Below are 25,287 nucleotides of genomic sequence, written 5' to 3'. Positions count from 1 at the left end.
CACTTACTTCTCACACACGGGGCAGGGTGCACTTACTTTTGCACACACGGGGGCGGGGGTGTACTTACTTTTGCACACACGGGGGCGGGGGCGCACTTACTTTTGCACACCTGGGACCGGGGGTGCACTTACTTTTGCACATCTGGGGCCGGGGGCGCACTTACTTTTCACACACGGGGGCGGGGGTCCACTTACTTTTGCACACACAGGGTGGGGGTGCAATTACTTTTATACACTTGGGGTGGGGGTGAACTTAGTTTTGCATACACAAGGGGTGAACTTACTTTTGCACACATGGGGCAGGGGTGCACTTACTTTTGCACACACGGGGCGGGGGTGCACTTACTTTTGCACATGCGGGGGTGCACTTACCCTCTGGGTCCGATTTGTTGGGCTGGCACCTCAGGTAACAATTTGGTGGGCGGGTCACTTTAAGAGCTGATATTATCTGGCAAAACTGTGTCCTGGTGGGGTCATGTAGAGTTCGTATGCGTTGGCATAGTAACTGGGTCTGACTTCGCATATCAATGAGCTGATCAGCCAGGTGGCAGTTGGCAGTTGGCAGTTATTTTTAAATTGCCTCAGAAATCAGCCATTATACCTTATGGCAAAATTTCCCTATTGAAATGCATTGCGGCAATGCTTTCCAATGAGGGGTAAACAAATTTCAAACGCTAATTGCGCCAAAACTACAAATCCGATCGACACGAAAAATACTTAGCACACCTCTCATGGACACTGGCTTCGAAATGACTCCTCACTGGAGTCTGTGCGTGCAGCGGTTCGGGCCACATTAATTGCGGAATAAATAAGAATAAGAAGAAGTTAACCACGTTCGGATTATAATATAGTGCTTTGTTCCAAAGCACCATAAAAATAGATCATTATTTCCCCATAGCTGTGCCATGTAGTGCTCTGCACTGTTCATTATTTCCCCATATCTGTGCCATATAGTGCTCTGCACCGTTCATATTTCCCCATAGCTGTGCCATATAGTGCTCTGCACCGTTCATATTGCCCCATAGCTGTGCCATATAGTGCTCTGCACCGTTCATATTTCCCCATAGCTCTGCCATATAGTGCTCTGCACCGTTCATATTGCCCCATAGCTGTGCCATATAGTGCTCTGCACCGTTCATTATTATCCCATAGCTGTGCCATATAGTGCTCTGCACCGTTCATATTGCCCCATAGCTGTGCCATATAGTGCTCTGCACCGTTCATATTTCCCCATAGCTCTGCCATATAGTGCTCTGCACCGTTCATATTTCCCCATAGATGCTCCACATAAATCTGTGCCGCTGCTGCTGCAATAAAAAAAAAACAAACACATACTCACCTCTCTTGCTTGCAGCTCTTCAGCGTCCGGTCCCGGCGTCTCTCCGCACTGACTGATCAGGCAGAGGGCGCCGCGCACACTATATGCGTTATCGCGCCCTCTGACCTGCACAGTCAGAGCGCAGAGACGCCGGGAAGATGGAGCGGCGCCGGGAAGATGGAGCGGCGCCCGGCGTGTGGAACACGGACAGGTAAATATGACATACTTACCTGGTCCCGGCGTCCGGCTCCTTCTCCCGGACAGCTGGTCTTCGGTGCCGCAGCCTCTTCCTCTATCAGCGGTCACCGTTACCGCTGATTAGAGAAATGAATAGGCGGCTCCACCCCTATGGGAGGTGGAGCCGCCTATTCATTTCTCTAATGAGCGGTCCCATGTGACCACTGAAGAGGGGAAGAACTGCAGCACCGAAGACTGTGGGACAGGCGGGGAGAGCCAGGATCGCTGGAAGCAGGTAAGTATGCCTCAGCGCCCTCTCCCCCTCACCCGCCGACCCTGCCACCCACCTTGACTCGAATATAAGCCGAGAGGGGCACTTTCAGCCCAAAAATTTGGGCTGAAAATCTCGGCTTATACTCGAGTATACACGGTATGTTTGGGTTAGTGTTGGAGTTAGAATTGGGGGGGTTTCCACTGTTTAGGCCAGTGTTCCCCAACTCCGGTCCTCAAGAGCTACCAACAGGTCATGTTTTCAGGATTTCCTTAGTATTGCAAAGTTGATAATTGCATCACCTGGACAGGTAAGCATTCAATCACCTGTGCAATGCTAAGGAAATCCTGAAAAACATGACCTGTTGATGGCTCTTAAGGACCGGAGTTGGGGAACACTGGTTTAGGCACATCAGGGGCTCTCCAAATGCGACATGGCGTCCGATCTTAATTCCAGCCAATTCTGCATTGAATAAGTAAAACGGTGCTCCTTCCCTCCTGAGCTCTGCCGTGCGCCCAAACAGTGGTTTACCACCACAAATGGGGTATCCGTGTACTCAGGACAAATTGGATAACAACTGTTGTGGTCCAATTTCTCCTGTTACCCTTGGGAAAATAAAAATTTGGGGGCTAAAAAAAAATCATTTTTGTGGGAAAATTTTTTTTTTCCATTTTCACGGCTCTGCATTATAAACATCTGTGAAGCACTTGGGGGTTCAAAGTTCTCACAACACATCTAGCTAAGTTCCTTGGGGGGGTCTAGTGTTGTGAATTCTGCTCTTGGGTTCCCTCCAGTGGTTGTAGGTGGGAATGCAGTTGTCTCTGAGTCACAGACCTGGCCAGGTGTATCGGATGATTACAATTCTGACTGGGATATTTAAGTGGGCAGGATCCTTTAGCCCTTGCCAGTAGTCAATGTTCCTTGTGAAGTGTTGGATCACTTTCTGGCTTCTCCTGCTCACTGCCAATTTCAGCAAAGATAAGTGTTTGGTTTTTGTTTGTGGCACACTGCCAGTGTGCTTGTTTCAGTTTTATTCCTGCTCTGATTGTAGGATTCACTGGAGTTGCAGATTTACGCTCCTACATCTTTTAGCAAGATGTAGGAAGTTTTTGTATATGCTGCTGTGGATGTTTTGAAGGGTTTTTATACTGACCGCATAGAACTCCGTCCTATCCTGTCCTATCTAGCTAGAGTGGCCTCCTGTGCTAATCCTGTTTTTCTGCCTGTGTATGTTTTTTCCTCTCCTACTCACCACCAATATTTGTGGGGGGCTGTCTATCCTTTGGGGATTTTCTCTGAGGCAAGATAGTATTCCTATTTCCATCTTTAGGGGTATTTAGTCCTCCGGCTGTGACGAGGTGTCTAGGTGTGTTAGGTATACTCCACGGCTACTTCTAGTTGCGGTGTTAGTTCAGGATTGCGGTCAGTACAGTGGTCACTTTCTCCAGTGAAAGTTCTCATGCAGCGCCTAGGTCACCGGATCATAACAGTACTACTGGCCAACAATGAGTTAAATGCATCTCAGAAGAAGGGAAGGAAGCTCTTGAGCCATTTTTTTTTCTCCAGTCTGTTTTGTCTTCTCCTCCCTCTTTATCTCTGGGTGGCTGAGGAGCCTGGTGCAAGCATGAATGTTCAGGAATTAGCTTCTCGTGTAGATCAGCTTGCTGCTAGGGTGCAAGGTATTTCTGATTATATTGTTCAGACTCCTGCTTTAGAACCGAAGATTCCTACTCCTGATTTGTTTTCTGGTGACAGGTCTAAATTTTTGAGTTTTCAAAACAACTGTAAACTGTTTTTTGACCTGAGACCTCGATCCTCTGGTGATTCCATTCAGCAGGTAAAAATCCTAATCTCCCTGCTGCGTGGCGACCCGTAGGATTGGGCGTTTTCCCTGGAATCTGGGAATCCGGCTTTGCTTCATATTGACTCCTTTTTTCAGGCTTTAGGAATATTATATGATGAACCTAATTCTGTGGATCAAGCTGAGAAAACCTTGTTGGCCCTGTCTCAGGGTCAAGAGGCGGCAGAATTGTATTGTCAGAAATTCAGAAAATGGTCTGTGTTGACTAAATGGAATAATGATGCTTTGGTGGCAATTTTCAGAAGGGGGCTTTCTGAATCCGTTAAAGATGTTATGGTGGGGTTTCCCACGCCTTCCGGTCTGAGTGATTCTATGTCTCTGGCCATTGAGATTGACCGACGCCTGCGGGAGCGCAGAACTGTGCGCGCTGTGGCGTTATCCTCAGAGCAAATTTCTGAGCCTATGCAATGTGATAGAATTCTGTCTAGAACGGAACGACAAGGTTTCAGACGTCAAAATAGGTTGTTATTATTGTGGCGACGCTTCTCATGTCATTTCTGTCTGCCCTAAGCGGACAAAGAGGATCGCCAGTTCTATTACCATCAGTACTGTACAACCTAAATTTCTGTTATCTGTGTCCTTGATCTGCTCATTGTCATCATTTTCTGTCATGGCGTTTGTGGATTCAGGCGCCACCTTGAATTTAATGGATTTTGAGTTTGCCAAGCGTTGTGGTTTTCCCTTGCAGCCTTTGCAGAACCCTATTCCTTTAAGGGGCATTGATGCTACACCCTTGGCTAAAAATAAGCCCCAGTTTTGGACACAGGTGACCATGCGCATGGCGCCAGCCCATCAGGAAGATTGTCGATTTCTGGTGTTGCATAACTTGCATGATGCTATGGTGCTGGGTTTTCCATGGTTGCAGGTACATAATCCTGTGTTGGACTGGAAGTCCATGTCTGTGACTAGTTGGGGTTGTCAGGGGGTTCATAATGATGTTCCTTTGATGTCAATCTCCTCTTCTTCACCTTCTGAAATTCCAGAGTTTTTGTCTGATTTTCAGGATGTATTCGATGAGCCCAAGTCCAGTTTCCTTCCACCGCACAGGGACTACGATTGTGCTATTGACTTGATTCCAGGCTGTAAGTTTCCTAAGGGTCGACTTTTTAATCTATCTGTGCCTGAACATACCGCCATGCGGAGCTATATTAAGGAGTCTTTGGAGAAAGGGCATATTCGGCCATCTTCTTCACCGTTGGGAGCGGGGTTCTTTTTTGTTGCTAAAAAAGATGGTTCCTTGAGACCCTGTATAGATTATCGCCTCTTGAATAAAATCATGGTCAAGTTTCAATACCCTTTACCTTTGCTTTCCGATTTGTTTGCTAGGATTAAGGGAGCTAGTTGGTTTACGAAGATTGACCTTCGGGGGGTATATAATCTTGTTCGTATTAAGCAGGGTGATGAATGGAAAACTGCGTTTAATACGCCCGAAGGCCATTTTGAATACCTTGTGATGCCATTCGGACTCTCTAATGCTCCATCTGTTTTTCAGTCCTTCATGCATGATATCTTCCGGACTTATCTTGATAAATTGTTGATTGTATATTTGGACGATATTTTGATTTTTTCCGATGATTGGGAGTCTCATGTGCAACAGGTCAGGATGGTATTTCAGATCCTTCGTGACAATGCCCTGTTTGTGAAAGGGTCTAAGTGTCTCTTTGGGGTGCAGAAAGTCTCTTTTTTGGGCTTCATTTTTTCTCCTTCGTCTATAGAGATGGATCCGGTTAAGATTCAGGCCATTCATGATTGGATTCAGCCCACATCCGTGAAGAGCCTTCAGAAATGTTTGGGTTTTGCACATTTTTATCACCATTTCATTGCTAATTTTTCCAGCGTGGTTAAACCCTTGACCGATTTGACGAAGAAAGGCGCTGATGTGGCGAATTGGTCCTCTGCGGCTGTCTCTGCCTTTCAGGAGCTTAAACGTCGATTTACTTCTGCTCCAGTGGTGCGCCAACCGGATGTTTCTCTTCCGTTTCAAATTGAGGTTGACGCTTCTGAGATTGGGGCAGGGGCCGTTTTGTCTCAGAGGGATCCTGTTGGTTCCTTAATGAAATCGTGTGCCTTCTTTTCCCGTAAATTTTCGCCTGCTGAACGCAATTATGATGTCGGCAATCGGGAGTTGTTGGCTATGAAGTGGGCGTTTGAGGAGTGGCGACATTGGCTTGAGGGAGCTAAGCACCGTATTGTGGTCTTGACCGATCATAAGAATTTGATTTACCTCGAGTCTGCTAAACGGCTGAATCCTAGACAGGCTCGATGGTCCTTGTTTTTTTCCCGTTTTGATTTCGTGGTCTCGTACCTTCCGGGTTCTAAGAATATTAAGGCTGATGCCCTCTCTAGGAGTTTTTTGCCTGATTCTCATGAGGTCTTAGAGTCGGTCGGTATTCTGAAAGAGGGGGTGGTCCTTTCTGCCATTTCCCCTGATTTACGACGGGTTCTTCAGGAATTTCAGGCTGACAAACCTGACCGCTGTCCTGTGGGGAAACTGTTTGTTCCTGACAGATGGACTAGTAGAGTGATATCTGAGGTTCACTGTTCCGTGTTGGCCGGTCATCCTGGCATTTTTGATACCAGAGATTGGGTTGGTAGGTCCTTTTGGTGGCCTTCATTGTCACGTGATGTGCGTTCTTTTGTGCAGTCCTGTGGGACTTGTGCGCGGGCCAAGCCTTGTTGTTCCCATGCTAGTGGGTTGCTTTTGCCATTGCCAGTCCCTGAGAGGCCCTGGACGCATATTTCGATGGATTTTATTTCTCATCTTCCGGTCTCCCAGAAGATGTCGGTTATCTGGGTTGTTTGTGACCGGTTCTCTAAGATGGTTCATTTGGTGCCCTTACCTAAATTGCCTTCCTCTTCAGATTTGGTTCCGTTGTTCTTTCAGCATGTGGTTCGTTTGCATGGTATTCCGGAGAATATTGTGTCCGACAGAGGTTCCCAGTAAGTTTCTAGGTTTTGGCGGGCCTTTTGTGCTAGGCTGGGCATTGATTTATCTTTTTCTTCTGCGTTTCATCCTCAGACAAATGGCCAGACCGAGCGACCTAATCAGACCTTGGAGACTTATTTGAGATACTTTGTGTCTGCTGATCAGGATGATTGGGTGGCCTTCTTGCCATTGGCCGAGTTTGCCCTTAATAATCGGGCTAGTTCTGCTACCTTGGTTTCGCCTTTCTTTTGTAATTTTGGTTTTCATCCTCGTTTTTCTTCTGGGCAGGTTGAGCCTTCTAACTGTCCTGGTGTGGATTCTGTGGTGGACAGGTTGCAGCAGATTTGGGCTCATGTGGTGGACAATTTGGTGTTGTCTCAAGAGGAGGCTCAACGTTTTGCTAATCGTCGTCGGTGTGTTGGTTCCCGGCTTCGGGTTGGGGATCTGGCCTGATTGTCTTCCCGTCATGTTCCTATGAAGGTTTCTTCTCCTAAGTTTAAGCCTCGGTTTATTGGTCCTTATAGGATTTCTGAGATTTTTAATCCGGTGTCTTTTCGACTGGCGCTTCCGGCCTCTTTTGCTATTCATAATGTCTTCCATAGATCTTTGTTGCGGAAATATGTGGAGCCCGTTGTCCCCTGTGTTGATCCTCCGGCCCCTGCGTTGGTTGATGGGGAGTTGGAATATGTTGTTGAGAAGATTTTGGATTCCCGTTTTTCGAGGCGGAAGCTGGTCAAATGGAAGGGTTATGGCCAGGAGGATAATTCTTGGGTTTTTGCCTCTGATGTCCATGCTGCTGATTTGGTCCGTGCCTTTCATCTGGCTCGTTCTGATCATCCTGGGGGCCCTGGTGAGGGTTCGGTGACCCCTCCTCAAGGGGGGGTACTGTTGTGAATTCTGCTCTTGGGTTCCCTCCAGTGGTTGTAGGTGGGAATGCAGCTGTCTTTGAGTCACAGACCTGGCCAGGTGTATCGGATGATTACAATTCTGACTGGGATATTTAAGTGGGCAGGATCCTTTAGCCCTTGCCAGTTGTCAATGTTCCTTGTGAAGTGTTGGATCACTTTCTGGCTTCTCCTGCTCGCTGCCAATTTCAGCAAAGATAAGTGTTTGTTTTTTGTTTCTGTGGCACACTGCCAGTGTGCTTGTTTCAGTTTTATTCCTGCTCTGATTGTAGGATTCACTGGAGTTGCAGTTTTACGCTCCTACATCTTTTAGTAAGATGTAGGAAGTTTTTGTATATGCTGCTGTGGATGTTTTGAAGGGTTTTTATACTGACCGCATAGAACTCCGTCCTATCCTGTCCTATCTAGCTAGTGGCCTCCTGTGCTAATCCTGTTTTTCTGCCTGTGTATGTTTTTTCCTCTCCTACTCACCGCCAATATTTGTGGGGGGCTGTCTATCCTTTGGGGATTTTCTCTGAGGCAAGATAGTATTCCTATTTCCATCTTTAGGGGTATTTAGTCCTCCGGCTGTGACGAGGTGTCTAGGTGTGTTAGGTACACTCCACGGCTACTTCTAGTTGCGGTGTTAGTTCAGGATTGCGGTCAGTACAGTGGCAACTTTCTCCAGTGAAAGTTCTCATGCAGCTCCTAGGTCACCGGATCATAACAGTCTAGTTTCCAAAATTGGGTCACTTGTGGGGGGTTTCTACTGTTAAGGCACATCAGTGGCTCTGCAAACGTAACATGACGCACGCAGACCTTTCCATCAAAGTTTGCATTCCAAAACACCACTACTTCCCTTCCGAGCCCAGACGTGTGTCCAAACAGTAGTTTTTTCCCACATATGGGGTATCAGCGTACTCAGGACAAATTGCACAACAACTGTTGGGGTCCAATTTCTCCTGTTAACCTTGAGAAAATAAAAAATTGGGGGCAAAATGATAATTTTTGTGAAAAAAAATAATGATTTTTTTATTTTTAGGGCTCTACATTATAAACATCTGTGAAGCACTTGGCGTTCAAAGTGCTCACCACACATCTAGATAAGTTCCTTATGGGGTCTACTTTCTAAAATGGTGTAACTTGTGCGGGCTTTTCACTGTTCACATCAGGGCCTCTCTAATGTATTCACACTGCGAGCTGGGAATCTCGCGCATGCGCAGTATCTGTGGCTAGTATCTGCGGCTGTCCCCATCTCCTACGCCTCTTTCCTCCAGCGTGATACGACTCGTCTGCAGCTTGTGAAAACTCTGACGCTTAAGTGCAGACGAGTCGTATCATGCTGGAGGAAAGAGGCGTAGGAGATGGGGACAGCCGCAGATACTAGCTACACATGCGCGAGATTTCCAGACTCGCAGTGTGAATACATCAGAACACACTGCGGGGCGGGATAACCAGATCACCTGATGGGAATTGCAGGGCAGCATGCACGGCGCATGACAGAAATATGAGAGTACAGCGCAGGCGCCGGGTATGTGCAATCATATAGAGGAAGCGACACCCTGCGAGGGACTGACTGATGACTGAGAGGCAGTTGAGTCCGGGGGAAAAGACATGCCCCCCAGACAGAAGAAAGGTATGGCACAAAAATGATAAAACTTAATATTGCAGCATTATTAGGGAGCAAAAGAAGAAGAATCACCTTCACAGAATGCAGCCTTCGTGCTGCAGGAAGTGGCTCTTTTACTTAAAAACGCCCGGGGGGGTAGGTTGGATTACAGGCTCCCTTTAACATTGTATGGACCAGCATTATTGGATTGGGGCCATTATACGGTTTGTGATGCCATTATACTTTATAGAGCACTATGCAAGGCCATTATATTGTATTGAGCACTTTTTTGTGGCCGTTATCCTGTATGGAACACTATATGGGGAGAATTATACTGTATGGAGCACTAGGTGGGGCCATTATTATGTATAGAATGAATGCAGGGCCCCGGTTATACTGCATGGAAAACTGTGGGGCCCATTATACTTTATGGAGCGTTTTTCGTGGCCATTATACTCTATGGAGGGCTGTAGTGGGATTAAAGTTGGAGAATTATACTGTGATGGGGTCACCATTCTTTGTAGGGGGGATTGAGGGAGGGAAGGTACAGAAGGTTCATCTTATATTGCGTGTGGAGGGTATTGTGGAGGATTTCACTGCTGGGAGCACTTTTGGTTTCATCATAACTTATCTGCATTATTCAACATTTTTCTCCTTTGTTATTGCATATTTAAATTAAGCCATTGGGCCATATGCTTTTTACTACACTTACATAACATTATTCCAATATTTTAGTCTCAAATGTTATTTAAAGTGTACTTAGTTTGTGGGAAACCCTTTTAAGTTTGTTAAGTTCAGTTATATTTTATGATAAGGGGAAAACTTCCTTAAAATAAATACCATGGTTGGCCCGCAACTGCCCCCAAGCTTTTAATTTTGGCCCCGAGCCATTTTCCGTTTTTGCTCCCATTCTTCCCAGAGCCATAACGTTTATATTTTTCTGTCAATATGGCCATGTGAGTGCTTGTTTTTTGCAGGATGAGTTGTACTTTTGAACAACACCATTGATTTTACCGCATAATGTACTGGAAAACAGGAAAAAAATTCCAAGTGCAGTGAAATTGAAAAAAAATTGCAATTTCACAAATGTTTTTTAGTTGATTTTTTAACCATGTTCACCAAATGCTAAAATTGACCTGCCATTATGGCTCTCCAGGTTATTACAAGTTCGTTGATACCAAACATACATAGGTTCTTTTTTATCTAAGTGGTGAAACAAAAATTCCAAAGTTTGCAAATAAAAAAAACCAAATAACAATTGTGTAATTTTCTGAGACCCACAGCGCGTCAGTTTTTCATGATCTGGGGATAGGTGAAGGCTTATTTTTTGCGTGTCAAGCTGTCGTTTTCATTGCTACCATTTTGGCTTAGATATGATCGTTTGATCGCCCGTTATTGTTTTATTGTAATGTGGTGACCCAAAAAACGTAATTCTGGCGTTTTGATTTTTTACTCTCATTACGACATTTACAGATCAGATAAATTCTTATGCATTGATAATTTGGGCGATCCTGAACGTGTTGTTACCGTGTTTATTTTTATGTAAATTAATTAAATTCTTGTGTTATTTTTATCTTTGGATTTTTGTACTCTTTATTCTTTGGTTGCATGCTTAACGCCAGAGCCTGCACCAAAGAGGGGGGGAGGGGGTGAATCTGACACACTAGTATGTCAAATGTCAGTAAAGGGTTAATATTGGCTCTCTGAGTATTTGATTTTGACATCCCAGAAACCTATTGTTTTACTGTACCAACTTTGTCCTTACCCGAGTCCATGGCACATGGGAAATGATAGCAGCAGGCACAACCCTTATTGAAGCAGCCTAGGGTAGCTCCAGGTTCCTGGCAGTGAGCACAGATCTAGACGAGAAAAATTCAAGTGTGATCAGTTAACCATAAAATAATTTCCCCAAATACAAACAAAACAACAGAATATACCTATATGTGTCTGCTGCATTTTTATATGCCCCATAATTAGTCCCCAGCAAACTGATGTAATTAATGAAAATTGGTCCAAGCCCCAAACTGTACTAAACACTAATTAAACATATTTAAGATATGTAAAGGGAATCTGTTGCTAGATTTTTGCCACCTAATGTGAGGGCAGCATGATATAGGACACAGACCCTGATTCCAGCGATGTGTCACTTACGGAGCTGCCTGTGTAGTTTTGATTAAAAAACATCACTGGTTTATCAGAAGATTACTAACTACAGGACTAGTAAACCTGCCATGTAGTCCTCCATTTTCATGAGCTCTGTATAACCCTGCCCCCACCACTGATTGGCAGCTTTCTGTGTACACTATGAATATTCAGAAAACTGCAGTGGTGTGGGCAGGGTTATACAGAGCTCAGCATTCAGAGAACTGCTAAATATCCAGATAATAAAAGTGATTCCACCAGAAAAGTGTTCTTGCTGTATTCACTCTGCTGGTGGCGCTAGTGATGGACTTGCCAGAACCAGAAGCTCTGGAAGGTGTGCTCTGTCCAGCCACTAAGGTTAAGGTACCGTCACACACAACGATATCGTTAACGCTATCGTTGCTTTTTGTGACATAGCAACGATATCGTTAACGAAATCGTTATGCGTGACAGCGACCAACGATCAGGCCCCTGCTGGGAGATCGTTGGTTGCTGGGGAATGATCAGGACTTTATTTCGTCGCTGGATCACCCGCTGACATCGCTGAATCGGCGTGTGTGACGCCGATTCAGCGATGTCTTCATTGGTAACCAGGGTAAACATCGGGTTACTGAGCGCAGGGCCGCGCTTAGTAACCCGATGTTTACCCTGGTTACCATTGTAAAAGTAAAAAAAAAAAAACACTACATACTTACATTCCTGTCGCGTTCCTCAGCACCAGCTTCCCTGCGTCCCTCAGTGTCAGCGCCAGCTGGTCGTAAAGCAGAGCACAGCGGTGACATCACCGCTCTGCTTTCCGGCCAGCGCTTACACAGTGCAGGGAAGCTGACGCTGGGGGACGCGACAGGAATGTAAGTATGCAGTGTTTTTTTTTTTACTTTTACAATGGTAACCAGGGTAAACATCGGGTTACTAAGCGCGGCCCTGTGCTTAGTAACCCGATGTTTACCCTGGTAACCCGGGGACTTTAACATTGTTGGTCGCTGGAGAGCTGTTTGTGTGACAGCTCTCCAGCTACCACACAACGACATACCAACGATCACGGCCAGGTCGTATCGCTGGTCGTGATCATTGGTAAATCGTTAAGTGTAACGGTACCTTTAGAATGGATGGTACCTGTAGTGCTATCCAGTCTGGCAGTATTGGTGTGTGTGCTTTCCAGTTGAAGTCATCGACTACCTGCTCAAGGAAATTGGAAAGCACTACACCCTACTATGGCTTCCAGGTTGCAGCCAGACTATAGCTTTGTGTTCCTTTGGCTAAGGGCTCATTCCTAATTAAAAATCAGATTGCACTTGGACCAATGTTATTATATCATTGTGTGTTCATCTTGCGCTTATTTTCGAGCTTGTATTGGACTGGGAAAAACTCGCAGCATGCTGTGATTGTAATCGGAAATCAAATCGCATCCGACTATAGAAATCAATGGGTAAGAAAAAAAAAAAGCACAGCATTTGGACCATGCGAGTGCAGTCCCGATTTTTACACACCAATCTCCTTTGAAAAGCCAGCAATTAATCTGCCACGTACAATAATATAACAGTGTGACAGTTTAGAATACAATAGATATATACACATAGAATTACATAGATATATAGATGTCAGTGACACACACATATATATCTATAATATAACGCTGGGAGCGTCACTCTGTCCGAAGCCTTTATAGACTGCGCAAGCGCCGGCGCAGTCTGGGCCTCACAGAGTGACGCTCCCGGGAGATCGTGGTATGTGTTAACACTGAACGCACACCGCGATCTCCAACAGAGAAGCAGGGATCGCCAGGAGGGTGAGTATCGGCTATATTCACCTGTCCTGCGTTCCACCGCTGCGCGCCGCCATCTTCCAGGCCCTCGGCCTGTGACCTTCAGTTCAGAGGGCGCGATGACGTGCTTAATGTGCGCCGGCGCCGCCCTCTGACTGACCAGTCACAGCCAGAGGACCGGGAAGATGGCGGCGTGCAGCGGTGGAACGGATGACAGGTGAATATGGTAAGTGCTGGGGGGCCTGAGCTGGCGGCGATACCGACACCTGACCCCCACAGCGCGCCGGTGTCCCCGCCTGCTCAGGCCCCCCAGCACTCGGCGCCCAGCGACGATAGGCGAGTATGTTTTTCTTTTTTTATATATATTGTAGCAGCATACGGGGGCATATAGAATGGAGCATGTTAAGGGGGCCATCAACCATAATGGAGCAGTGTACGGGGGCATATAGAATGGAGCATGTTAAGGGGGCCATCAACCATAATGGGGCAGTGTAGTGGCATATAGAATGGAGCATGTTAAGGGGGCCATCAACCATAATGGAGCAGTGTACGGGGGCATATAGAATGGAGCATGTTAAGGGGGCCATCAACCATAATGGAGCAGTGTACGGGGGCATATAGAATGGAGCATGTTAAGGGGGCCATCAACCATAATGGAGCAGTGTACAGGGGCATATAGAATGGAGCATGTTAAGGGGGCCATCAACCATAATGGAGCAGTGTACGGGGGCATATAGAATGGAGCATGTTAAGGGGGCCATCAACCATAATGGAGCAGTGTACGGGGGCATATAGAATGGAGCATCTTATGAGGCCATAAACCATAATGGAGCAGTGTACGGGGGCATAGAGTATGGATCTTATGGGGCCATAAACCATAATGGAGCAGTGTACGGAGGCATATAGTATGGAGCATCTTATGGGGGCCATAAACCTTTATGGAACAGCGTACGGGGCATACACTATGGAGCATCTTATGGGGGCCATAAACCATAATGGAGCAGTGTACGGGGGCATATACAATGGAGCATCTTATGGGGCCATAAACCATAATGGAGCAGTGTATGGGGGCATATACTATGGAGCATTTTATGGGGGCCATAAACCTTTATGGAACAGCGTACGGGGCATACACTATGGAGCATCTTATGGGGGCCATAAACCATAATGGAGCAGTGTACGGGGCATATACTATGGAGCATCTTATGGGGGCCATAAACCATAATGGAGCAGTGTACGGGGGCATATACCATGGAGCATCTTATGGGGGCCATAAACCTTTATGGAGCAGTGTACGGGGGCATATACTATGGAGCATCTTATGGGGGCCATCAACCTTTATGGAGCAGTGTATGGGGCATATACTATGGAGCATTTTATGGAGGCCATAAACCTTTATGGAGCAGCGTATGGGGCATATGGATGGGAGCAGCAAATTAAAGAACGGTGGCGCAGGATGGGAGCAGCACATGACAGAACGGGGGCGCAGGATGGGAGCAGCACATGACAGAATAGGGCAGCACATGACAGAACGGGGGTGCAGGATGGGAGCAGCACATGACAGAACGGGGGCGAAGGATGGGAGCAGCACATGACAGAACGGGGGCGCAGGATGGGGGCAGCACATGACAGAACGGGGGCGCAGGATGGCAGCAGCACATGACAGAACGGGGGCGCAGGATGGAAGCAGCACATGACAGAACGGGGGCGCAGGATGGGAGCAACACATGACAGGATGGGGGCGCAGGATGGGAGCAGTAAATGACAGGATGGGGACGCAGGATGGGTGCAGCACATGACAGGATGGGGACGCAGGATGGGTGCAGCACATGACAGGATGGGGACGCAGGATGGGTGCAGCACATGACAGGATGGGAACGCAGGATGGGTGCAGCACATGACAGGATGGGGACGCAGGATGGGTGCAGCACATGACAGGATGGGGACGCAGGATGGGTGCAGCACATGACAGGATGGGGACGCAGGATGGGTGCAGCACATGACAGGATGGGGACGCAGGATGGAGCAGCACATGACAGGATGGGGACGCAGGATGGAGCAGCACATACCAGGATGGAGACCATATACCAATATAAATGCTCGCCACCCGGGCATAGAACGGGTTCTATAGCCAATATATATATATATATATATATATATTTTACATAGATAGAAGAAAAATCGGCAATTTAGCAGCCAAGCACTGTAAAATCACAACAGGAGCCGACAGGATAGAAAAGATGTATTACATGCAGTAAATACATACCGTATATACTCGAGTATAAGCCGAGATTTTTAGCCCACTTTTTTGGGCTGAAAGTAACCCTCTCGGCTTATACTCGAGTCATACCCAGGGGTCGGCAGGGGAGGGGGAGCGGAGCTGTGTAATCATACTCACCTGCTCCTGGCGCAGTCCCTAGTTCCCCGGCAGCTTCTTCCTGTAGTGAGCGGTAACATGGTACCGCTCATTACAGTAATGAATATGGACCCGACTCCACTCCCACAGGGGTGGAGCCGCATATTCATTAAAGTAATGACCGGTACCATGTGACCGCTCACTACACAAAGCTGCCGGCGCCGGGGAACAGACATGCAGGGATCGTACCAGGAGCAGGTGAGTATAACAGTGCGGATATTCACCTACTCCCCGTTCCATCGTCGGCACCGCTGCGTCTTCCGCGCCCTCTGCACTGATGCTCCTGTCAGAGGACGAGATGATGCAATTAGTGTGTGCACCGCCCCCTGCCTGAGCGTCAGTGCGGAGGATGGGGAAGACACAGCGGCGCTGACGATGGAATGGGGAGCAGGTGAATATCCGCACTGTGTTATACTCACCTGCTCCTGGCGCAATCCCTGCACGTCTGTTCCCTGGCAACTTCCTGTAGTGAGCGGTCACATGGTACTTGTCATTACAGTAATGAATATGCAGCTCCACCCCTGTGGGAGTGGAGTCGGGTCCATATTCATGGAACGGGAAAGGTGAGTATGGCAAGTGCCGGGGGCCTGAGAGGTGAGTATGAAATTTGTTATTTTTTTTATCGCAGCAACAATATATGGGGCATATGTCTGTATGGAGCATCTTATGGGGCCATGTGCAGCATTATATGGGGCAAATATCTGTATGGAGCATCTTATGGGGCCATGTGCAGCATTATATGGGTAAATTATCTGTATGGAGCATCTTATGGGGCCATGGGTAGCATTATATGGGGCAAATATCTGTATGGGGCCATGTGCAGCATTATATGGGGCAAATATCTGTATGGAGCATCTTATGGGGCCATGTGCAGCATTATATGGGGCAAATATCTGTATGGGGCCATGTGCAGCATTATATGGGGCAAATATCTGTATGGAGCATCTTATGGGGCCATATGCAGCATTATATGGGGCAAATATCTGTATGGAGCATCTTATGGGGCCATAATCCACATTTGTGGATCATTATACGGGGCGAATGTGTCTATGGAGCATTTTATGGGGTCATAATCAGCATTTGTGCAGAATTGTATGGGGCATATTTTAATATGGAGCATCTTATGGGGCCCATCATAAACTGTATGGAGCATTATATGGGGCGTATTTTGTATGGAGCATTTTATGGGGCCATCATGAACTGTGTGGAGCATTATATATGGGGCTCCTGATTAAATATGTATATTCAAAAACTACTGAGGTCTCAATTAATTTCACTTTTATTGGTATCTATTTTTATTTTTTAAATTTACCAGTAGCTGCTGCATTTTCCACCCGAAGCTTATACTCGAGTCATTAAGTTTTCCCAGTTTTTTGTGGCAAAATTAGGGGGGTCGGCTTATACTCGAGTATATATGGTACAAAATAGGTAGATAAATAGCTGTCAATGACAAATACAATTAGTACAGTGTGTGTGCAGCTTACATGACATGTATTTAATTATTGAAAAAAAAATTCTGAAAAAAATGGTGTGGGCTCCCGCATAATTTTCTTAAACACCAGAGGGAAAGCGGACGTCTGGGAGCCGATGTTTGTAGCCTGGGAAGGGGGTAATACCCATGGAGCTTCCCAGGCTATTAACATCAGCTCACAGCTGTATACTTAACCTTCACTGGCTATGAGGGGGTGAGGGAATTCATTTTATAGGAGGGAAAGTTAGTGCAGATAGAGACCTGGGCACAAATAAGGAAGATGGGGGTGGCGGTGGCATGGGGGGAGGGGTTAGAACAGTTAACAATTTAAGAAAGACTAGAGGTACAGAGAGGAACATCAAGTGCATGTATACTAATGCCAGAAGCCTTGCCAACGAAATGGACGAATTAGAATTAATGTTGTTGGAGCATAATTATGACATGGTGGGGATAACAAACTGGCTTGTCTGTTAACTTGCAGGGTTATAGTCTGTTCAGAAATGACCGAATGGATAGGCGAGGGGGGAGAGGTGTGTCTATATGTAAAATCATCCTTAAAACCCATCCGGCGTGATAATATAGGTGAATCTAATGAAAATGTAGAGTCCCTGTGGGTGGAGATAAGGGGATGGGGAAAAAATAATAAATTACTGATAGGGGTTTGTTATAAATCTCCAAAAATAGTGAAAAATAATGGAAGCAATGGAGAATATCCTCGTAAAGCAAATAGATGAAGCTGCGACTCAAGGGGAAGTCATTATTATGGGGGACTTCAACTACCCTGAAATACATTGGGGAACGGAAGTCTGCAGTTCCAGCACAGGTAATCGGTTTTTGACAACTATGAGAGACAATTACCTTTCACAACTGGTTCAGGACCCAACTAGAAGGGGGGGGGGGGGGGGGGGGCACTGCTAGACCTAATATTAACCAACAGGCCAGACCGCATATCAAATATAAGGGTTGGGGGTCACTTGGGGAATAGTGATCAGAAAAAAATAAGTTTTCATGTATCCTTTAATAAGATGTATAGTAGAGGGGTTACAAGGACACTAAACTTCAGGAGGGCAAATTTCCAAAGGATGAGGATCTTGGTGCAATTAACTGGGACGATATCCTGAGACATAAAAATACACAAAGAAAATGGGAGACATTTATTAGCATCCTGGATAGGACCTGTGCACAGTATATACCGTGTGGGAATAAACATACTAGAAATAGGAGGAAACCAATATGGCTAAATAGAGCTGTAAGGGGCGCAATAAGTGACAAAAAGAAAGCATTTAGAGAATTAAAGGAAGTAGGTAGTGAGGAGGCATTAAAATAAATACAGAAAATTAAATAAATTCTGTAAAAAGCAAATCAAGGCAGCAAAGATTGAGACAGAGAGACTCATTGCCAGAGAGAGTAAAACTAATCCCAAAATATTCTTTAACTACGTAAATAGTAAGAAACTAAAAAATGATAGTGTTGGCCCCCTTAAAAATAGTCTGGGTGAAATGGTGGATGAGGATGAGGAAAAAGACAACATGCCAAATGACTTTTTCATCAGTATTTACACAAGAAAATCCCATGGCGGACAAAATGACTAGTGATAAAAATTCCCCATTAAATGTCACCTGCTTAACCCAGCAGGAAGTACGTCGGCGTCTAAAAATCACTAAAATTGACAAATCTCCGGGCCCGGATGGGATACACCCCCGAGTACTGCAGGAATTAAGTACAGTCATTGATAGATCATTATTTTTAATCTTTAAATACTCCATATTAACAGGGTCTGTACCACAGGACTGGCGCATAGCAAATGTGGTGCCAATATTCAAAAAGTGGACAAAAACTGAACTCGGAAATTATAGGCCAGTAAGCTTAACCTCTATTGTGGGTAAAATACTGGAGGGCATTCTAAGGGATGCTATACTGGAACTGGAGTATCTGAAGAGGAATAACCTCATGACCCAGTATCAGCACGGGTTTACTAGGGACCATTCATGTCAGACTAATCTGATCAGCTTCTATGAAGAGGTAAGTTCCAGACTAGACCAAGGGAACCCAGTGGAGGTAGTGTATATGGACTTTTCAAAAGCTTTTGATACGGTGCCACACAAAAGGTTGATACATAAAATGGGGATAGGGGAAAATATGTGTAAGTGGGTTAAGACCTGCCTCAGGGATAGGAAACAAAGGGTGGCTATTAATGTAGCACACTCGGACTGGGTCGCGGTTAGCAGTGGGGTACCACAGGGGTCAGTACTGGGTCCTCTTCTTTTTAACATATTTATTAATGACCTTGCAGGGGGCATTCAGAGCAGAATTTCATTATTTGCAGATGACACTAAACTCTGCAGGGTAATCAATACAGAGGAGGACAATTTTATATTACATCATGATTTATATAAACTAGAAGCTTGGGCTGATAAATGGCAAATGAGCTTTAATGGGGATAAATGTAAGGTCATGCACTAGGGTAGAAGTAATAAGATGTATAACTATGCGCTTAATTCTAAATCTCTGAGCAAAACAGTCAATGAAAAAGACCTGGGTGTATGGGTGGATGACAAACTCATATTCAGTGGCCAGTGTCAGGCAGCTGCTACAAAGGCAAATAAAATAATGGGATGCATTAAAAGAGGCATAGATGCTCATGAGGAGAACATAATTTTACCTCTATACAAGTCACTAGTTCGACCACACTTAGAATACTGTGCACAGGTCTGGTCTCCGGTGTATAAGAAAGACATAGCTGAACTAGAGCGGGTGCAGAGAAGAGCGACCAAGGTTATTAGAGGACTGGGGGGTCTGCAATACCAAGATAGGTTATTACACTTGGGGCTATTTAGTTTGGAAAAACGAAGACTAAGGGGTGATCTTATTTTAATGTATAAATATATGAGGGGACAGTACAAAGACCTTTCTGATGATCTTTTTAATCATAGACCCAAGACAGGGACAAGGGGGCATCCTCTACGTCTGGAGGAAAGAAGGTTTAGCAATAATAACAGATGTGGGTTCTTTACTGTAAGAGCAGTGAGACTATAGAACTCTCTGCAATATGATGTTGTAATGAGGGATTCATTACTTAAATTTAAGAGGGGATTGGATACCTTTCTTGAAAAGTAAAATGTTGCAGGGTATATATACTAGATTCCTTGATAGGGCGTTGATCCAGGGAACTAGTCTGATTGGCGTATGTGGAGTCGGGAAGGAATTTTTTTCCCCAAAGTGGAGCTTACTATTTGCCACATGGGTTTTTTTTTTGCCTTCCTCTGGATCAACATGTTAGGGCATGTTAGGTTAGGCTCTGGGTTGAACTAGATGGACTTAAAGTCTTCCTTCAACATTAATAACTATGTAACTATGTATATGTATGAAAATGGGGGATCCTAAAAAAAAAAAAAAAAATACATAGGGTCTCCCCATACTTTACCCCTTCCCGACATGCGTCGTACATATACTGCTCTGCGGGAGCTGCGTTACCGCAAACAGCAGTATATGTACAGCGCCGCCTCCCACTCAGTGGCAGAGGAGCATCGCACAGGGAACCCATTCCCTGCACTCTTCCTTCAGGACAACGCGATGCGATACTTGGAGACCCCCGGCACCAAGATGGCCACAGGGTCCTTCCGGGTCCTGCAGAGAAGGTGGGTTATGAGTGCTTGTAGAGAGGAGGTGCTGACATGCCTCATTCCCTGCCTGTCAGATCCTGATCTGATACTCTGCAGTGCAGATGCATTGCACAATATCAGAACTGCGATCTGACACTGTATATGGGATGGGGCAGTGTAAAAGGATGGGACACTGTAAAAAAGACCTGCTCTATAAAACTGTCCCACTAGTTAACCCCTTTAGACAACACTATAAAAAAAGGCCAAAAAACAATGCTTTATTGTCATGCTGCTGAACAAAAAGTGCAATAAAACACGATAAAAAAGATGGATGTGAATAAAAAATGGTACCCCAGAAAACATCTTGTCCTGCAAAAAAGAACCTGCCATAGAGCTCCATCAGCAGAAAATAAAAATTTATTTTTATAGCTCTCAGAATAAAGCGATGCAAAAATATTTTTTTCTATAAAATATTTCTTAGTGTTAACCCCTTTCTGACATTGGACGTACTATTCTGTCCATGTGGGGTGGACCCTAATTCCCAAGGATGGAATAGTACGTCCAGCGCGATCGGCCGCGCTCACGGGGGAGAGCGCGGCCAATCGCGGCCGGGTGTCAGCTGACTATCGCAGCTGAAATCCGGCACTATGTGCCAGGAGCGGTCACGGACCGCTCCTGGCACATTAATCCTCGGCACACCACGATCAAACATGATCGCGGTGTGTCGGCGGTATAGGGAAGCATCACGCAGGGAGGGGGCTCCCTGCGGGCTTCCCTGAGATGATTAGTACAAGGCGATGTGCTCACCTTGTACCGAACGTCTCCTCCCTGCAGGCCCCGGACGCACCACCATACAGCATCATCAGCGAAAAAATAAAAAGTTACAGTCCTCAGAATAAAGCGATGCAAAAATAATTATGTTTTCTATAAAAAATTTTATCGTATAAAAAGCGCCAAAACATAAAAAAATGATATAATTGAGGTATCGCTGTAAACGTGCTGACCCTAAGAATAAAACTGCTTTATCCATTTTACCAAACGCGGAACGGTAAAAACACCCCCCCCCCAAAAAAGAAATTCATGAATAGCTGGCTTTTGGTCATTCTGCCTCACAAAAATCGGTCACGATCAAAGCGATCAAAAAATGTCACGTGCCCTAAAATGTTACCAATAAAAACGTCAACTCGTCCTGCAAAAAACAAGACCTCACATGACTCTGTGGACCAAAATATGAAAAAATTATAGGTCTCAAAGTGTGGTAACGCAAAAAATATTTTTTGCATTAAAAACCGTCTTTTAGTGTGTGACGGCTGCCAATCATAAAAATCTGCTAGAAAACCTGCTATAAAAGTAAATCAACCCCCCCTTCATCACCTCCTTAGTTAGGGAAACATATATATATTTTTTTAAATGTATTTATTTCCATTTTCCCATTAGGGCTAGGGTTGGGGCTAAAGTTAGGGTTGGGGCTAAAGTTAGGGCTGGGGCTAAAGTTAGGGCTGGGGCTAAAGTTAGGGCTGGGGCTAAAGTTAGGGCTGGGGCTAAAGTTAGGGCTGGGGCTAAAGTTAGGGCTAAAGTTAGGGTTGGGGCTAAAGTTAGGGTTACATTTACGGTTGGGATTAGGGTTAGGGGTGTGTCAGGGTTAGGGGTGTGGTTAGGGTTATGGTTGGAATTAGGGGTGTGTTGGGGTTAGGGTTTCAGTTAGAATTGGGGGTTTCCACTGTTTAGGCACATCAGGGCTCTCCAAACGCGACTTGGCGTCCGATCTCAATTCTAACCAATTCTGCGTAGAAAGTAAAACAGTGGTCCTTCCCTTCCAAGCTCTCCCGTGCGCCCAAACAGGGGTTTACCCCAACATATGGGGTATCAGCATACTCAGGACAAATTGGACAACTATTGGCGTCCAATTTCTCTTGTTACCCCCTTGGGAAAATAAAAATTTGGGAGTCTAAAAAAACATTTTTGTGGGAAAAAAATTATTTTTTTATTTTCACGGCTCTGCGTTAAAAACTGTAGTGAAACACTTGGGGGTTCAAAGTTCCCACAACACATCTAGATAAGTTCCTTGGGGGGTCTAGTTTCCAAAACGGCGTCACTTCTGGGGGTATCTACTGTTTAGGTGCATCAGGGGCTTTGCAAATGCAACGTGACGTCTGCAGACCAATCCATTTAAGTCTGCATTCCAAATGGCGCTCCATCACTTCCGAGCTCTGCCATGCGCACAAACGGTGGTTCCCCCCACATATGGGGTATCAGTGTACTCAGGACAAATTGGATAACAACTTACTTTTGCGGTCGAATTTCTCCTGTTACCCTTGGGAAAATGAAAAACTGGGGGCTAAAAAATAATTTTTGTGAACATTTCTTTATTTTATTATTTTCACGGCTCTGCATTATAAACTGTAGTGAAACACTTGGGGGTTCAAAGCTGTCAAAACACAGCTAGATAATTTCCTTAGGGGGTCTACTTTCCAAAATGGTGTCACTTGTGGGGAGTTTCAATGTTTAGGCCCATCAGGGGCTCTCCAAACGCAACATGGCGTCCCATCTGAATTCCAGTCAATTTTGCATTGAAAAGTCAAACGCTCCTTCCCTTCCAAGCTCTGCCATGCGCCCAAACAGTGGTTTACCCCCACATGTGGGGTATCGGCGTACTCAGAACAAATGGCTCAACAACTTTTGGGGACCAATTTCTTCTCTTACCCTTGGGAAAATAAAACAAATTGGAGCTGAAGTAAATTTTTTTGTGGAAAAAAGTTAAATGTTAATTTTTTTTTATTAACATTCCAAAAATTCCTGTAAAACACCTGAAGGGTTACTAAACTTCTTGAATGTGGTTTTGAGCACCTTGAGGGGTGCAGTTTTTAGAATGGTGTCACACTTGGTTATTTACTATCATACAGACCCCGCAAAATGACTTCAAATGAGATGTGGTCCCTAAAAAATAGTGGTGTTGTAGAAATGAGAAATTGCTGGTCAACTTTTAACCCTCCCTAACAAAAAAAAATTTTGGTTCCAAAATTGTGCTGATGTAAAGTAGACATGTGGGAAATGTTACTTATTAACTATTTTACGTGACATATCTCTGTGATTTAAGGGCATAAAAATTCAAATTTGGAAAATCGTGAAATTTTTGCCAAATTTCCGTTTTTTTCACAAACAAACTCGAGTTATATCGAAGAAATTTTACCACTACCATGAAGTACAATATGTCACGAGAAAACAGTGTCAGAATCGCCAAGATCCGTTGAAGCGTTCCAGAGTTATAACCTCATAAAGGGACAGTGGTCAGAATTGTAAAAATTGGCTCGGTCATTAACGTGCAAACCACCCTTGGGGGTAAAGGGGTTAAAGAGCCAAAATATAAAAAAAAACTATATAAACGAGGTATCGCTGTAATCGTGCTGACGCAAACAATAAAACTGCCATGTCAATTTTACCACATGGTGAACGGTATAAAAAAAAACCACAAAAAGCTATTCCTGAATTGCTGGTTTTGGTTCATTCTGTCTCCCAAAAGTCAGAATAGAAAGCGATAAAAAAAAATGTCCCTGAAAATGGTACCAATAAAAACGTCAGCTAGCCCCGCAAAAAATAAGCCAATCGACTATGTGGGCAAAAGTATGGAAAAATTATAGCTCTCAAAATATGGTGATGTAAAAACTAGTTTTCGCAACAAAAAGCGTCTTTCAGTGTGTGACAGCGGCCAAACATGAAAACCCAATATAAATCTTTTATCGCTGTAATCGCACCTACCCGAACAATAAAGTCGCCTAATCACTTATATCGCACGAGGAATGGCGTAACAAATAAATAAAACCAATTCTTCACACGCTGTTGACTTTTTTATTCAGCCTCCCAGAGATCGCAGTAAGGCTTGGCGCACATTTATCCTGCGCTCTACGCTGAGAGCTTACACCAGGGTTTCCATGTAAATCTCTGAAATACGTGATTCAGACAGAACACCCAGTTGTAGATTCCCTATGATAAGGCAGATGGATGCACTGTGGATGCCGTCTGACCTGTGATCCGACAGTGCCCATCTTTTTAGGATTGCATAAAAGTTCCGTCGGCAAGTTTTGTGCACTTCTGAAAAGGACATCAGTGAACAGAGGTCAGACAGAGTCTAGAGTAACTCTGCTGCCTCATTATAGTGAATGGATCCATCGGGGATTTCATCTGTCATGTCGCTCAGAGATTAAGATGTTAAAGGGAACCTGTCACCCCGTTTTTTCAGTAGGAGATAAAAATACCGTTGAATAGGGCCTGAGCTGTGCTTTACAATAGGGTATTTTTTGTCCCCCGATTCCCTACCTATGCTGCCGAAATAGGTCAGATGGGCATGGTCACAGCGCTGTTTTTCCCCCATATCTTGCTTAAGTTCCCGTTGGTGGCGTAGTGCTTCTCGTATGCGCAAGTGCCGAATGCACTGCGCAGCTGTCGAAAAAGAGCGCGCTCGCCGCTATTCAGCGGTTTCTCGGTGGGCGCGCGTGCGCAGATGGAGTCTCCTGCTTCCCGGGGCTTCAGGAAAATGGCCGCGGGATGCCGCGCGTGCGCAGATGGACATCGCGGCGGCCATTTTCCTGAAGCCGAGATTCGAAGATGGCCGCGCCCACCGAGAAACCGCTGAAAAGCGGCGAGCGCGCTCTTTTTCGACAGCTGCGCAGTGCAATCGGCACTTGCGCATGCGAGAAGCACTACGCCACCAACGGGAACTTAAGCAAGATGTGGGGGAAAAACAGCGCTGTGACCACGCCCATCTGACCTGACCAGCCTGATTGACAGGCAAAAAAGGCCACTTTTGTAAGGTATTTCGGCAGCATAGGTAGGGAATCAGGGGACAAA

General features: G+C 45.4%; 1 protein-coding gene across 3 annotated transcripts in view; it reads right to left on the bottom strand.

Annotated features, from left to right (window-relative positions):
- LOC138647839 (transcription factor 20-like) overlaps window positions 1–25,287 on the bottom strand; it is a 421,475-nt gene that overhangs the window by 63,034 nt on the left and 333,154 nt on the right. For all 3 annotated transcript variants that reach the window (XM_069737120.1, XM_069737121.1, XM_069737122.1), the window contains one exon: window positions 10,812–10,905. In XM_069737120.1, coding sequence (XP_069593221.1) covers window positions 10,812–10,905 — 94 coding nt within the window. The remainder of the gene's footprint in view (window positions 1–10,811; window positions 10,906–25,287) is intronic.

Source organism: Ranitomeya imitator, chromosome 8 (assembly GCF_032444005.1).
Source record: "Ranitomeya imitator isolate aRanImi1 chromosome 8, aRanImi1.pri, whole genome shotgun sequence".
NCBI lineage: Eukaryota > Metazoa > Chordata > Amphibia > Anura > Dendrobatidae > Ranitomeya > Ranitomeya imitator.
This window is presented reverse-complemented; position numbering and strand designations above follow the sequence as displayed.